This window comes from Cynara cardunculus (assembly GCF_001531365.2).
Source record: "Cynara cardunculus var. scolymus isolate 2C chromosome LG 16, CcrdV1, whole genome shotgun sequence".
In the NCBI taxonomy this organism is placed as follows: domain Eukaryota; kingdom Viridiplantae; phylum Streptophyta; class Magnoliopsida; order Asterales; family Asteraceae; genus Cynara; species Cynara cardunculus.
In genome coordinates this window covers 14,631,640-14,648,702 of record NC_037543.1, presented here as the reverse complement: position 1 = coordinate 14,648,702, position 17,063 = coordinate 14,631,640, and the positions used below count along the sequence as shown (strand labels likewise).

General features: G+C 36.2%; 1 protein-coding gene across 1 annotated transcript; it reads left to right on the top strand.

The window, feature by feature from the left end:
* The first annotated feature begins 5,711 nt into the window (after window positions 1-5,711).
* LOC112529738 (methyl-CpG-binding domain-containing protein 5-like) lies at window positions 5,712-16,744 on the top strand. The gene is made up of 3 exons (XM_025141113.1): window positions 5,712-6,056; window positions 16,193-16,300; window positions 16,386-16,744. The coding sequence occupies exons 1-3, from the start codon at window positions 5,772-5,774 to the stop codon at window positions 16,605-16,607; spliced, it is 615 nt and encodes a 204-aa protein (XP_024996881.1). The 5' UTR covers window positions 5,712-5,771; the 3' UTR covers window positions 16,608-16,744.
* Window positions 16,745-17,063: the final 319 nt, after the last annotated feature.

Below are 17,063 nucleotides of genomic sequence, written 5' to 3'. Positions count from 1 at the left end.
ATGTAGTAAGCTGGTATTTCTGCTGTGGTGCTTGTTCCTGGGACTCTTGGAACAAGAGTCTTTGGTATGTAGGGACCCTCCATTACAGATCGCATAAGATTTATGTCCATCCCTTCCATAAAGTTCACCATCCTTATCCTCCATTGTGGATACTCTTTTCTTTGAAGAGTTGGAGGTTTGGTGAGAGAACCAACACTGTAAGCAGAATTCCAGTTGGCCATTAAAGATTTGGAAGAGAAAAAATACGCTTTTTAGAGAAGATTTTTATGAATTTTAGAATGAATGAAAAAAGCGAACTGAGAGTTCTTAATGATCGTTTTGATTGAAAAACAATCAATTGGCTCTGATACCAATTGTTGATCCCAAATCTCTCAATAACACTAATAATTAAATTAAGAATAACCTAATTATGTCGTGTGAATGAATAAAATGACGAACACTCAAGAACAAAATATGAAGATTCAAAGAATATACTTGAGTGCCGGAATATTCACTTTATTCCAAAATGATAATAAAAAGCGTTCAAAGCGTTAACCGATTACAATAGGCCTAACACCTATTTATACTAGAAAGCAAAACAAGAAGATAACTATCTAGCAAATCTTCTAGGAAAGATAAAACTTATCTAGACATGGATAATAGGTAAAACAAGATAAAACTTTGTAGAATCCAGCTGTCAGTTAGTCATCTCCAGCTGTCTTCCATGGGGCGTTATTCAACCTTATCTTGATATCTTCATCGCATGCCTCTGGTTGAACTACTGTAGAAAACTCCAAGTGTTGGTAACCATAGGGGCTATGAAGATGCTCGATCCATCGCACCTCTTGTCGATTCATCGACCCTCTAGTTGTATTGAGGACTTAGCTGTTTTGCCTTGAAGTCTTCTATAGGCCTTTTGGTTCTTCATCACTTGTTGTTCTTCATTACTTTTACAAATATGAATTATGGGGTCTAACAGAATAATTGTTAGATTTAACACTAAAACAGTCATAAAAGCTAGTTTTACACTGAGATGGAGAACCAGTTGAGCTTTTAGCACTTGAAAAGTCTTTTACTTTCTTTAATAACTGGTCTCTTTCATCAGCAACTAAATCGTACTTTTTAAGTTTGGTTCTCATGTTTAATTTAGTTACAAGTTCTATCTCTAGATCAGACAATTTTTTTGAAGTAACCAAAAACTTACCTTCTAACTCATTCTTCAGCTTATCAAACATTTTCCTTTCTTTCTCAAACTTCTTTCTCTCTTCATCTGAACTTCCCTTATCATTCTCAGAAGCAATGTCCAGCCATTTCTTCTTCTTTGCAAGCTCTTTGGCAATTGCTGCTTGTTTCTCAACATTGTTTTTCTTTTCAAGAGCAAACAGTCTCTTTTCTTCATTTAGTGCTTTCTGCTTTTGTTCAGCACTAGTAAGCAATTCCAAATTCTTGCTCAGACATTTTTTTGAACTCTTTCTTTTCTTTATCAACCTTGGCTCATTCCAAGATGATAAGTTGTTCAAAATAAGAAACTTGCTTTAAAAGCATTTTGGCATTCAGCTCCAACGAGTTAATCTTATTCTCAAAAGATATACATTCAGAATCAAATCGTTTCACTACTTCAATCATCCTCTTCTTCTCATTCTCTAAAATTATCCTTTCAGCATTTAAACTCTTTTCAGGTTCCAAAACCTTTTTCTTCTCTAATTCCAATGATTTCTTTACATCAATCAATTCACTCTCGGATTCATGAAGTTTCTCTGTGAAATCTTCAGTCTTTGTATGTTTCTTTTCTGGAGAGTTCCCCTCAGCATGTAGTTCATATTCAGCTTTATGAAGTTTATTGAATAAATCTTGTTTTGTCTTGTTAGAACTCCTTATTTCATCATCAAACTCTTTCCTTGCATCATCCAAGGTTTTCTCACGTTTGCTAATCCAATACTTGGAATCGTTCTCAACTTGTTCTTTAGCTTCTTTATGCTCACGTCGTAAATTTTTAATAAGTTCCTCATTTGCATGATTTTCATAGAACATGTGTATATATTTGTCTTTATAATCTTTCACACTCTTTTCTAAATCAAAAACATTATTTTTCAATTCCTTATTCACCTTCTCAAAGAATGATGTCATTTAGAATTCAAAGATTGATCAAGAAAAATGAATCTATGTAGTATATGAAATCAGATATAGAAATTGCAATCTACAGATAAGATCAGTAAACGCGAAAAATCTCAGAAAAACTCAAAAACTGTTCAGATATGACAAATTCATTTAAAACAGTTAAAATCAGTAAAATAGTCAAAAACTGTTAAAAATAGTCAAAAACTGTTAAAATAGTCAAAAACTATTAAAACTGTTCAAAACAGTTCACAAAATCAAAAGACAGCTCAAAACAGTTAAAATTCTAAAAAAGAGAGATTTTGATGAAAAATAGATAAAAATAGAAGAAAACCAGATAAAAACTTATTAAAATGAGAAAAGGTAAAATCTGAGCAAAAACCAGTTTTGAAAATATCCACTTTTGGTAATAAAAAAAAATTCAAAATCGGACAAATGATGAAAATAGCTAAGTGATGAAGCTAAATCGGACAACCTTGAAAATCTAAGTGTTTTGGCCAAGAAAGATTCAAATCCAGACACAATTCTGTCCGGATATGGCTGCAAACGATCAAGTCTTTATCGAGGAAAAATGAATCCAGGTGACCAAGTACACGGGAAAGATAAGTCGCTTAGCCCAGGAATGAGAAATTCGGACACGGGGATGTCCGAGGAACCAGATCGCTTGGCCTAGGAAGGAAGCGATACGGACAAGGCAGTGTCCGGGTATGGATGTGAGAATAAGCGATCGCGACCAAGAAGAGACCGAGAAAGCCAAGCTCGGACAAGGCTATGTCCGAGGAAAGGCTAAATCGGATAGGCCAGCAAGCGATGAAGGCTTGAATATGGGTGACTTAAGCGATGTAGTCCTAATACGGATGCTGCTTTGTGCTAGGAATGTCCTAATCCGTGTAAGCCTGTTTCCGAGTTAGACCAAATCCGGACAAGGCTATGTCCGGATTACACGATGAAAAAGAGGCTAAGTATGGAGATTGAGTCTATGATATAACCAAGTTCGGCTAGACCTTTGATCGATTTAAACTACAACAAATATTCTAAGACTTGGAATCCGGTTAAGCCTTTGTGAGATATAGCTTGAACTCGGCTAACATTGTATGCGATTTAGGCTAAGCAGAAAATGGTTAAGTATAGAAATCCGGGTAAGCTTTGTGTGATATAATCAAGAATCCGATCAAAACATGTCAAAAACACAAAATCATTAACTTTTTCACTCAAGAATGGATCAAAATAAAATAAAAATTATGAACTTTTTCAAAGAACACGAAACTCTTCAAAAATCACGAAAACAACAGATCTCGAAAATGATCGATCAAATCACAAAATTTTGTGAATAACAGAGATTCACTAAACAATTACACACACAATGATCATTATTTTAACATCAAAACACGAAAATTTGAAAGATTTATGAATCAAAATCTTGAAAAAATGAAGAACACTATAAGAACATTAGATGAACAGTTGAGAAATTTCTAGAAAAAATTCTACAAAATATGATTTCTTCATATTGATTTCACTGCATTCCGGCTCTGATATCAATTGTGAGTCCCACAATATGATCAATCTTCAATATCATTCAAGAATCCATGACAATCTTCATATAATCAATAAGAACACTTAGAGAGGAAAAGTCAAACAGTCAAAGTTCTATATATCTCTCAATGTTTACGTATGTTTACAATAAAGCTCTTCTACTTACAATCACTACAAGACAAACTATTTATAGGTCAAACAATGTAAGCCTCTAGTCAAAGTCAACTATTACAAACAAAGTCAAAGCTAGTAAAATACAATATTAATCTTTCAAGACGAATACAATTTAACACTAAATTCAATCCCAACACACTTTTTTTAGGAGAAGGATGTGTATGAAATGGGTTTGGAAAACCCAAATGGACCACTAGTTACACAACTGGTTCTTAAAGATACAAGGTTCATCTCAAACAACCCTTGCACTTCATTCCAATTCTTGACAACCAAACAAATGATCAAACTGTATTGAATTCAATTCCAATTATTTTGATTGATTCGAATTCCACCAGATTTTATTATGCAAATCAATCGCCTCTTAAGTAATTTGGGTGTGCATTTGATTTTGGAAGTGCAGGAAGAACACGGGAAGGGGGTATCGTTCACCGGATAAGAGGGGAAGAGGGAAAGGAGTGCTATTCATCGGAGATGGAATGGTGAAAGATTACGTGTTTGTATATATATATATATATATATATATATAATAAAAATTAGATGAAATGATATAAAGACCAAAATGCTCAGGAGTTAACAACTGAAACTAGAGGACAATCTCATACGTAACCAGTAACAAATCGCAAACCATAATGACAAAAGCCATAGCTAATGAAGACTAGAGACAAAAACAAAAATTTATTGGAACCACAAGGATGAAAAATGTAATTTACTCCAAAATGTAAATAGGGCGGTAAACGAACCGAACATTCAGCGAACCATTCATGAACCATTCGGCGGGAAGTTCGTTTATTTAATAAATGAACGAACATGAACAATTTTTTTCGCTTAGTTAAATGAACGAACATGAAAAAGAGTTGTTCGTTTATTTAAGTTTGTGAACGTTCGTTCATTTACGTTCTTTTATATCCGTTCATTTATGTTCATAATTTAATATATAATCTTTTATTTATTTAGTTTGAATTCAAATAATATTATTTAAGTTTTAAGTTTTTATAATATATTTAGATTTAACTTTTATCATCATTTTATCTTATTTGAAAATTTTACTTTTTCACTTTTCCCTCAAAACCCTAGTCTCCATATGAAACCTTCTACAAATCGTGAAAGGTTGAAAAAGGCTGTGAACGTGAACCCTAAATCGCTTCATTTATTCGCTCATGTTCTCCACCAACAGGTACGGTTCTTTTTGTTTTGTTATTTCCTTGATTCGATCTGCTTGTTTCCCCCTATTAACTGGTTTCCTGGTTTCCTTTAACAAGGTCATAGAAAATATATATATTTTATACACATTCAGTCTTCTGGTTTCTATTTTATTAATCGCTTTATTTTTTTGGTGGGTATTTGCTTCTGGTTTCATTTTGATAAGGAAGACTCGATGAAGAACAATCTTCTCCCCTAGCCCTTGTATTCTAGTATCTATTAGCATCAAATTTCTGTTGGAGAAGGTCTAAACTAAAGAAAAATCATTGATCACGTGTACTAAGAATTTGTGGCTCATGAGTAACAATAAGATTACTCAAGAACTTTATTCATCTTAAAAATAAGCAAACTAGTGGTGTTCGTTCGTTTATGTTCGTTTAGCCCGTTCATTTATGCTCGTTAATTCACGTTCATTTAACATGTAACGAATGAAAATAAACGAAAACGAACAAACCTGATTTCTAAACGAATGAACATGAAAATAAAGATTTTCATTCATTACCGTTTGTGTTCATTCATTTGTTTGGTTAAATTAAACAAACGAATATAAACAAGTCCTTCTTTGAATTCGTTCTCTAAACGTAAATATAATTTAAAGATCAAAATAAATAACGGAAAACAAAAATAAAATCCATATATTTAATTCTACCTTAGATGCATCGATTCCTAGTGCTTATATAACCCCGGCAGGGGAGCAGAACAACCCTCGCCCATCCCTTCTCCGCCCCTCACCACCCTGCCCTAGACTCCCTCGAAGTTCCACCACATCCATGCCTAATTCAGGGACACAAGCCGCCGACGGCGAACAAACAACACCGATTATAATTCCGTCGGAGACCGAAGATCAGCTTGCTGCGCCGGACCCACTTTTGGGGTCCGGATCTTTTATCGATCCTAACAACGGAGGAGATCAGAATGCTTCCAAGGAAGCAGAGAACTCGCCAAACCCTAGTTCTGCCCTTCTGAAAAGAACCAGGCCTTCATGGCTGCCCGAAAATTGGGAAATGCAATTAAGACAACGTACTTCTGGTGCCACCGAGGGCACAGTTGACAGGGTCGGTGATACATTTTCTCATACACTACTATGTTTTCTATGCTGCTTAACTTTTGGTAATTTTTGTATGGTAACTGTATAATCTTTATTGCAGATACTTATTGTGGCTTTTAGTTCTTTTACATACTATCAGTGCTTAGTTTAAGATTAATTTAATGAAAGCAGTTTTAATTGTTTAGAGATAGTTATAGAAATCTTATTTTGGATAATGTATGAAAGAGGGGGTGGGGGTGCAAAGCAGTTTTAATTGTTTAGAGATAGTTTAAGATTATTTTAATTGTTTAGGGGGTGTTTGGTTTGATTGAAGGAACGGGAATGGGATTGAATATGTTGGGAAATGGGAATGGATATCTTCATTGCATTGATTTGCAATCCTTTGCATTGTTGATGTTTTGGAGATAGAAAACAAAATGACAAGACCCATTTCTTCCTCCCAAAACCATTTGAAGAAACGACTAAAAAGCTCTTCTGTGAAGAAACAAAATCCAAAATCCAAAATCCAAAATGGTAGACCTACAACTATAAAATCAAAATTTTTGAAGATAACATTAAACAGCTTCAACATTAAAACAAATCCAAACTTTGGACAAAACGGCTATCATCAAGGGCGGATTTTGAAGATAGCAGTAGGGTTTTCTAAAACTAGGGTTAGGAGGTGTTATGGCGATGGTGGAGGGAGAGAGAGAGGGAGGAGAGGCGGATTGAAGCCGATCATGCCCTAGATTTGCTCGCTCTTCAGCTTGCTTATAGATTGAAGCAGGTATGGCCAAAATGACTCATCGATTGAAGCATGTTCGAGCTCACCATTAATGTTGTTGATCAGAGCTTACCATTGTTGGCTGGAGTTCATCATTATTGATCAGAAATTTGAGGGGTAGAGAGAGGGAGGGGAGCGACAAGGAAGATGGAGTGTCCAGTTTTTTATTCCCCCCAAATTAGGGAGAAATGGTTTTTCAACTTAAAATAATATTAATGATTGATTTCATCATATAAAACCAAGGACAATTGTTATTTCATTTCCATTCCCTAATTGAACCAAACACCATTAATGATTGTTATTTCCATTCCCCACCTTCTAATACCCTCTACCAAATACCCCCTTAATGTTTATGCTGCATCATTCCCGGAGGATTTTGATTCTTGATCCATAGGTATTTATCACAATGCCTTGTGTGGCAACTCAATTTAGCTACATCAGAGCCCTTGTTGGTTTCTACGCGTTGATGATTTACTTATATATATAATGTCTATATGTATAATGTCAGTCAATTGTCTTTGGATTTTTATCGTGTTTTTAGTTTTCATGTCTTCTATTTAACTCGAAGATTACTATGTCATAGAAATTTGTAGGACTTGTTAGACCATAACCACCCCAAAGTTGTTAAAGGCTCAAGGCGCACTTAGGCGCAACGGGTTCCTAGGACCTAGGCACGAGGAGCAGGTGTGAGGCGTGGGCCTCAAGAATGTGAGGCACTTCTTATCCATGTACACACACACTCACACATAGAGTTACACACAAGTCTCCAATGCAGCAACCAACAGTAATTCGATAGAGGCAGAAGGGTTTAAAGCTTGAGCTGTGAAGGAGAAGTTTTAAGGTCTGGGCATTTATAGAGAAGGAGGCTTGAAGTTCTAAGGACTTAGGATTTAATATTAGGGTTTGACTTGTTATCTATTTAATAACACTTTTTTTTTAAGAAATCTAGGAGATGAGAAGATGAGATAACTTATTTAATCTTAGGGTTTAACTAGGTATTAATAACTCTTTATGAGGCGCACCTACGCCCATAAGGCGCCTCAGCCGAGGCGCAGTGCCTTGGTGAGCCTCGTGAATACGCCGAGCCTCAACTTGAAAAAAGCCCAAGACCTTGAGCCTTATGAGCCTCGGAGCCTAGGCGCGCCGTTAACAACCATGAACCACCCCATTCTCATATATCACTAACTTGCACATAAATTATCATGACCGATAAAGAGGTCCATTAAATTTCTCTATATTCGCTAATTTTGGTAGGTCAGGATGCTATTAAGGACATAACATGTACTAATAGGAGGATAATTGAAGATAAAGGACCCCTTTCTTGTAGGAAGTTATAGAACACGTTAAAAAGGAGTAAGTAGCTTCATGTCAACCAAGAAAGATGATAGTGTAGGAGACAAAGAGATATTTGAAAAGGACAACATGTTGTGTTTGACACAACAAATGCATGACATTTCTTACAAAATAAAGTTACAAGTGTATCACTCAACTCAAATAAACATGAAGTTTAATGACACCATAATGTGTAAATTTTGAAATAGCACATGTTAATCTAGGGTACTAGTGTACTATACTACTACTTGAATTGTACTTCTATCTTAGTTCTCATATAGATGTAAATTGCATGATACATGTTAGGATAAAGAGACCGATGCTTTCAAGTTGTATCTTCATCTATTAATTAACTTAACATTCCATCTTTGATGGTGCAAATATAGGAGGATTAGTTTAATGACATAATAATGTGTAGATTTTTGTAGCATCACATTTTAATCTAGGGTACTACTGAAAATGCACTTCCATTTTTGTTATAGTTATAATTGTAAGTACATGTTAGGAAAAGGAGATTGAGCCCTTGTTTGTTTTAAAAAAAAAAATCTCTTATCGGCCTCTTATGTTTGAATCAGTAAGACGGTAAGAGGTAGGGCCATTTAGATTGTTTGTTTTTATCAAAATTTTAGAGGCAATGTCTTACCGTCCTCTTATATGGTAAGAGGTAAACCAACCCCTTGTTTGCCTCTTATTTTTCTCTAGACCCTCAACAGACGGGTGTTTCTCAATCACTCCTCTCTCAATTGATTAACCTTAAAATTGTATGTGTTCATAAATTTGACATTATAATATTTTGAAGGGTAAAATAGATAATTATAAAGATTCAGGTTTCTATTAGTTTACAAAAAACAGACAGTCTTATTGATTCTGGTTTCAGACTTCAGCCTACCTCTTATCAATCATAACTGAAATAAGACTTCAGACTTCAGCATCTCTTAGAAAACAAACAACACCTGATGCCTTGAAGATGGTTCAAGATGTATCTTCATCTATCATTAACTTAAGATGCCATTTTTATGGTGCAAATCTACTAGGATTAGTAGGACAACTATTAGATTAGCTAGGGATGTGATTGGGTTGACAAGTTGTTAACATAAGTCAAATATAGTACTGTCTAATGCACTCGTACATGCTTTAGGTAGTATAAATATAGGGATCGAGCAGTTAGAAGGGAGGGATCAGTAAGTCTGTTTTCAGCGAGAGCCTTGGGAGAGAATCTGGCTTCTCTAAAGCTAGAAACCATATTGTAAGCATTCAGTTAATGTCTAATACAGTTCTATATCCCTCAAATTAGTCCGATGTTCATCAATTGGTATGAGAGCAGTGCGATCCAGGGAGGATGATGAGAGGCGTTACATCTCAAATTGGCGATTTGGGGAGCAACGGCGATTTGGGATATGTGGAGGCAAAAATAGTGAAATTCAGGAACATTTAGGATCTGTGAATAAGGATTTGCAAACAATGATGAAAATGATGGAAAAGCTTATCGAATTACTAGAAGACAAGTTGAAGAAGACGAATCATCTTGAATCCTATTCATGTTTGGGAAGAAATTCAGGAATTCGAAGCAACCTAATTAGGATATGCAATAATCCAGATCTGGTAGAGAAGGACAAGAAAGGAGAAAATTTAGAAAAGGAAAACAAAAAAGGAAAACAGGCAAGAAGGATGAGTATCATTCAGATTAAGTTCTGTTGATTTCACCACCATTTTTGTCATTACTATTGTCTTTCTCACCACTGCCGCTACCAACTCCTCCCTCCTCATTGTTGATTATCGCCTTTCCGCCATGGCTGTTGTTATGGTTGAATTCAATGGTGTTTCCATCATCATTATGTCCATCAGCGAATGTAACATAGATCTTGAAAAATATGTGGATCATTGGATCTAAAAACTAGTTTAGAAATGAAAGAGCCCATAAGCAATCAAAGCTTGATCTAGTGCTTTTATGACCCAAGGCTTTAATGATTTTTGTCTGGCCTAAGCTAGTGTTCAATCTCTTTGATGACAGAAATAAAGGGATGCTCTCTTTGATCCTCAAAATTATATGAGCCTTTGTCTCCTCATCAAACTGTCCTTTTAATGGCAAAAGGGGGAGAATGGTTGGCCGATGGCCTTTGGAAACTGCCACCACCGTGGCGGCCACCGTTCTGCCGCCACTGTTATCGCTACTGCTGTTGCCGCCACTGTTATCACCACCAACAATCATTGATGTCAATTGTTGGAATCAATTCCAATTTTTCCCACCTTGATGACAAGGTGGAAGTTTGGGGGCGGATATTGTTATACCCTGGGTATTTTAGTAAATAAGTCAAATTGAGTAGGCTTACAAGTGTCTAATGCACTGGTACATGCTTTAGGTAGTATAAATAAAGGGAGCAAGCGGTTAGACAAGAGGGATCAATTTGTCAAGTCTATTTTGGGCGAGAGCCTTGGGAGAGAATCTGGTATCTCGAAAGCCAAAAACCTTATTGTAAACATTAAGTTGATGTCTAATACAGTTCTGTATCCCTCAAATCAGTCCAGTGTTCATCATACAACATCCAATTAACTTGGTCCATGATATCTTATTTAAATATGTTTCCCTTATAAACTATTGGTATATGAGTTGTTGATGATGTAATTATGATCTCATAGTAGTGACCTATCCACCTATTACTTTTCCCCTTCTGATGATGGGTCTAGGTTTGGAGACATTTTCTTGGAAGTCCATTTCACACTCTCTCTTTCTCATTGTCTTTTATTTGGTGAAAGATGATTATAATTTTGGTTACAGATTCATTCACACTTCTTTTATATAAAAACTAAAATATTCAAAGACCTTTGAAAGAAATCTTCAGCTATACCACTATATAATGTGGAATTCGAGGTACGCTTTGTCATTTGTAGGTCTTTATCTTAGATCCATAGGTCAATGGGATGCAACTCTAGATGGAAAATAATTCGATTTCTCGATAAATATTGTTAAAGGATATAGTCGACTGTTTTTCTTGTAACTTTTTAACTTGCACACACACACACACACACACACACACACACACATATATATATATATATATATATATATATATATATAGGGTTGAGTTTTCGTGAGACCAGGCTGTTTTCGTGAGACTTGTGAGACCACTTTTTTACACTTAAAACTTAATAACAAAACACTGTGAAGGTAAAAAAAATTCCGAACCTTCCTATGTTGTTATATCGGTCAGAATACGAAATATCGGTTAGGACCGATATTCGATATATCGGTGATATATCGGTCCAAAATAGCGGTTAACATAATATTTCTTATAATTATATATATAATATGCATTAATTAGAGTTTAGAAATATAGTTTCAAAATTAAAACATCACATCATCTAAAGTGTTAAAAAACGAGCTAATATAAAAGAAAGAAGAAGACCGTTGTGGAGGCATATCAATTTCAGACCTATTTAAGTTACCAAGCCCAAAAAACTAGGCCCATGAAGTAACAAAAGCCCAAATATTTAAACCCTAAAAAATGGATATATCGGTCCGATATTTGCATCAAAATATCGCTAAAAATCGGGAAAAATCGGAAAATATCGCCGATAATATCGGGGACGATATTTTGACCGATATTTATGGACCGATATTTTCTCTAGGAGCGATATCCGATATATCGACGATATATCACGATATTAACAGCAGAGGAACCTTCACAACTTACCTTCAGTGTTTGCTGTGATGTTTCAAGTGTAAAAAAGTGGTCTCTTAGGTCTCACGAAAACTGGTTGGTCTCACGTGATCCCAAGTGTATATATACATATATGCATACAAAGAGACACACTTTGAAACTTCATTATATATGTTCACCATATGGTATGTGTACTTAAAGTGTAATCATACATACATAGTTGTCATACATTCTATATGAGGTAAAATTCAAATCAAGATCATCATGGGCATATGAAAAGAGTTGGTTGTAAGTTTTGTTAAATTCTTATAAAAGCATGTGAAGTTGATAACCATCGTTGTTGCCTCATTATTCGGTACATTGAGAACCCTAGTTTGACTCGTCTTTGGTGTATCCTAGAAATCTTTGTATTTGTAATCCGTTTCCACACACCGATACAAATTGGCTAGAATTTCTTGAAAATACCCTCTAGTTGGATAATTGAATCGAATAACAAAAGATATATGTAATATACAAGGGTGAACTGGCTTTCGAGAAGCCAGACGCTCTCCTAGGCTTTAGCTCATAAAATAACCAAGAAATCATATATCCTTTCTAGGCCTTCCCTTTTCTTATTTATACACAGCTAAACAGATTCTCCCGCCCAAACTAACCCTTCCCCACTACTATCTCTGGAACCTTCTAGAATGACCCTGAATTAGTCCCACCTTACTTGTGTGGCTAATATTAGGGGTATAACAATACCCGCCACCTAAACTTCTACCCTGTCCTCAAGGTGGAAAGAAATGAAACCTGAATTGACTCATAACGCGTTCATCTTATAATTTTTGCTCATTGATTAATCCAAGCTTAGCATTGGTCTGCTAAGGTTCCACTGAATCCTATAGCCGTTGAATAAAACAATCCCAAACAGGGTCTTCAATCTTTTGGGGAGCAATGTTGAGCACAGGGCAATAAGCCAAATGAGATTGGCTGTATGCGATGAAGTCAGAGACTTTGTGATGGCAATGTTGAAATAACACGCAACTAAACAATCAATTGCAGGTGCGGTATGAGTTGAGATGCTTGTCTTGATACCTTTTAATCCAGATTCCAACGAGCTAACTTTATGCATAGAAGTGTTCATAGCCGAGTTCATCATATAAACAACATGGTTGTTGATTAGAATCTCCAAGAATGCATAAACTACCTTTCTAGGTTTCCGTTTGATAACACCCATATGTATATAATTTCCAACAATGGCTTTTGAAAGAACAGACATTGCAACCCATATCTTCTTGTGTATGGCATGGATAACGACAATATTCAAAAGGGATAAGAGCCTTGTCCTCCCACAAGAGATGTCTTTCAAAAGGTTTGGCGTGTGAGGGGGACGTGACCTATCAAACACAAATCCAATTAATGTAAGGACAGTGAAGAATATTGTCACCTTGTGCTTGTTTTTGTCCAGAACCTCGGTGATTAAAAACCTGTTCATAAATCACAAATACTGCTCCATTAAACTCAGGCCCATATGCCAGCCACATAGTGGTGTTCTGTAATCCAACAAAACCACTGTACACCAATATATATATCTGACGACCTGTAGTCAAATCATATTTCAGTGTTGCTGCAGTGATTATCATGTATCCCTCTGTAGTATGCAGACCCCCTTCGGCTTTCCTGTGATTCCGCTAGGGTATTGAATAAAAAATAGTTGCTCTGCATCAACCACATCTACATCACAGGTAACATAATATTTTGGGACAACATCTACCTCATTTTGCCTTTGAATAACTTCCTTGGATGATTCATTTGCATATGCCAAACAGAAACCTTGAGCGTTAGGTTTTGATGGAGTCAAAATAAGCGTTGACAGCGTCGGTGACGACGGTGGTCAGTGGCGATGGCGGTGGTGGTAGCAAAAGACAGAGCTCTAGTGGATTGAAGTTATGGAAAGTTGGTCACATGTGGTGAACCTCCTAGTCCTAGTAATCAGGAACTTGCCTTGCTAGCTTAAACATGAAACCTTCCCTTGCAAAATCTACAATTGACCTTGAATTAGCACCAATGACAAATCATCCCAAGAAAGATCTGCTTACCCATAGTTCTCCTTCACTTTTTGGCTTACACATACATGCTACATTTTGGCAACCTGCACTAATACACGAGATTGAACTTACGTTATTTGCAGTTGAGTGTTCTGACTTGAGCTCAAACACCTCAATGACATGAAAAAAGTACAATAATATATAAATTCCATAACCGACTAAGAAAAACATATTCCGAACTCAGCCTTTTGGATGTTCTGATCGTATTATCAACATTTACATGTACCCATCCTCTATCTTTGTCTACAAAAGGCAGAATGCTAATTATTATTCCAAGAGAAATCTAGCCAGCAAAGGGTCTGTATTAGTTGGCAAAACCGAGCTCTAGGGAACTATTTTAGTTTATACAAAACTATTCATAGATAACACTATAAAGCTTCATTCTAAACACCACCACCACCACCATGCTGATCCATGTATGCCTCTTCTTTGAGAAGGCAATTGAGAAAGACATTCTTTGTCTATGATAAATGAGCTGTTATGGAGCTGTATTTATACAATAGGACTATAGGAGAGAAGATCTTATGTTCCTAAGCCTGTAAATAACTTTGAGCCACCTGTCAGGCCTTTTGGCATTGAAGAGGACCATTCAACTGAGCAATCTGTTAGTCTAGGAGTTGCTGGACCTATGTTGCATTCTTTTGAAGTGCAACCATCTTTTACATGACGTTATCGACTTATACCCTTTTTGTCATTTGGATACTCAAGTGCCTTTGTTATTTTTAAACAATGTTAAGTCAAGCGACCCGAACAGGTCAGCTAGTTTTGCATAGAACTTTTGGTGGGTACTCTATTGACATTATGAGTATGGGAACACGAGGGGGTTTGGTATCACTTGCAAGAGGAAAACAGAATCTGACTTATTGGATTCTTATCTGTAAGCATCTTTTTAGAGGCTTAGACTATAGATAGCAGTGATGACTCTTTATTATACAAAAAGAGTAACCATAAACAGATGTGTGAAGGGATCTAGTTTGGTATCACCTGCCATTTTGTCATTAGAGAATCATACCTGAAGATATTCAATATCCTGTATGGATTAGGGATATTTACCACGAGAGCTGCTTGAAAGAGCATAAGAAAGAGTACAGTGAATCATGAGAGACAACAGTGATTTGTTCTACCTGAAAGGTGCATCATAGTAAGAATGTAAAATCCATGTGAATCCCATGAGAAGTAACTTATTCTGTAACTTTATCATCACTATAGTTAACGGAAGCCTGAACTCAAGTTTGAACATGGGTACATACAAATTAATAAAGTCACATCTACATTTTTCATTTGAGTATAGAATTTTGTGACATAAGAATGATCACAACAAAATTGAGCAGACAGGAAACATATATGAAGAAACAATTCACATAAAATCTCAGAATTGACTATTAGGCCTATTTCGTGGAGGTTCTAAATTTGTGCTTTCTCAACTGTCACAATTCACATAAATCTTGGAACTGACTGATTCTAGAAAATTCTACAAATTCATGAGGGAAATGCTCTCATCGGTGTTCGAGCATCCTGGACACTGCAACCCTAGCTACTGAAATATCTCGTCAGTAAAGTCCCATCAACTCATTGTTTGTGTTAATCAAACTGATTTCTTCCAGAATCCTGAAAGTGGGAATATGTTAGAGAACAATAAATATGTTGATTGATGTTGAAGGGTCTTCAGAAAAGTCAGGACGTGAAGAGAAAGGTCATCAAACTACACTGCCAATACGACAAGAAGATCCATCGGCTTTATAAGCATGGGATTGGTGGCAAGATTCTAAATGAGGCGATCATTATTCCATGTCATGTTATAAGAAACACCCAATCGGCCAGTTGCAATTCAAGGTTGGGCACATGCAATGAGGCTGGTAGATGACTTGACTGACTGCTGAGGCAGTACTAGGAATGGACTGCACCTCGCAGAAAAGTATTCTACTCATACCATATTTCCATAGAGAGAGATTACCAATTTGGTTTATAGCACATTGATGGTTGTAAAATATGATACCCATCATTGATTGCCATAATTCAAGATTTTGCAGCTTGTGATTCTCAGTCCTAGATTTGCCTACGTGTGGATATAATATATACACACACATATACTTGTTGGATCATCTTTCTTAGGTTTGAACTGTTTGTGACTTAAAAGGTTACCATATCAAGTAAAAAAGGCCATCACTTCGGGCCCATCTGATTTAAAAGGGGATTGGTATCAATCCTGATGATGTAGTTATGTTTCTGTTTCTATGTGCTGGCATTAAGTTCAGATGTTCATATTACTAAACATATGGTGCATGTCTGCTTTGAACAGTACTATATTGCACCATCAGGTCATCGTCTGCGCTCAAAAAACGAAGTGCTGAACTTTCTAGAAACAGGGAGCAAACGAAAGAAGCCAGCTTCTAATTCTGATGACGCTGTAAGCTAATAAAACGTAATTTCTGTTTTGCATCAACTCATTCAAATTTAGTTTATGCTTATTATATGCAATGATGTTTTTTCAGACCTCGGAGGGTTCCGCCCCTCGTAGTAAAAAGAAGACGGGTGCAAGGAAAAAAGTTCATGCTGCTTTCACCTTCGATTTCCGAAATCCGCCAGAAAAGGTTAGTTGGTGCCTGAGCTATGCAACGGAGGATGTTTGGTCTCCGAGCATTGGCGATTGGAGTCTACCGCTCGCCACTAAACAAGAGTGGGCTGCTGTTTTCAATCATGTATGCCAAAAGTAGAATGTATCGTTGGTCGTAGTTACTTAGACATAGTGAAACAGGCAACTGTTTGTTGGATGACAAAGTATTTAAAGTTAAAAGTTGTCGACTACAGCCAACATGTTCGTTATGCGATTTTTAATTTTTCTTTGTTGGGTAGTTTTGCTTTTGTGTTGTCTTTCTTAAGTACATATTATCGGTAACTGCTGGGCGAATGACCTTTTGGTAATCTTCTTGTAGTAGAAAACACAAAATAATGAAGCAAACAGTAGATTGTGTGTAGGTCAGTTGACAAACACCCTTTGGGCGATTTTGTCCAAATATACAAGACACGTCACGGGCTTGATACCCCCGGCCCTGCTAGCCTCTACCGTTGTGCGAACCAAAAAAATGTCTTTTCATATTGATGTCCTTGAAGGTGGAATTTATGTGGGACATATTAGGGTTGTCGGTAATCTAACTTTTTTTTTTTTCGAG

Bases quoted from the DNA above. Each gene is read 5' to 3' on its own strand.
- LOC112529738 (XM_025141113.1), top strand. From the start codon at position 5,772: ATGCCTAATTCAGGGACACAAGCCGCCGACGGCGAACAAACAACACCG. The intron at 6,057-16,192 runs GTCGGTGATACA...TGCTTTGAACAG, and splicing joins CCGAGGGCACAGTTGACAGG to TACTATATTGCACCATCAGG. The intron at 16,301-16,385 runs GTAAGCTAATAA...ATGTTTTTTCAG, and splicing joins CTTCTAATTCTGATGACGCT to ACCTCGGAGGGTTCCGCCCC.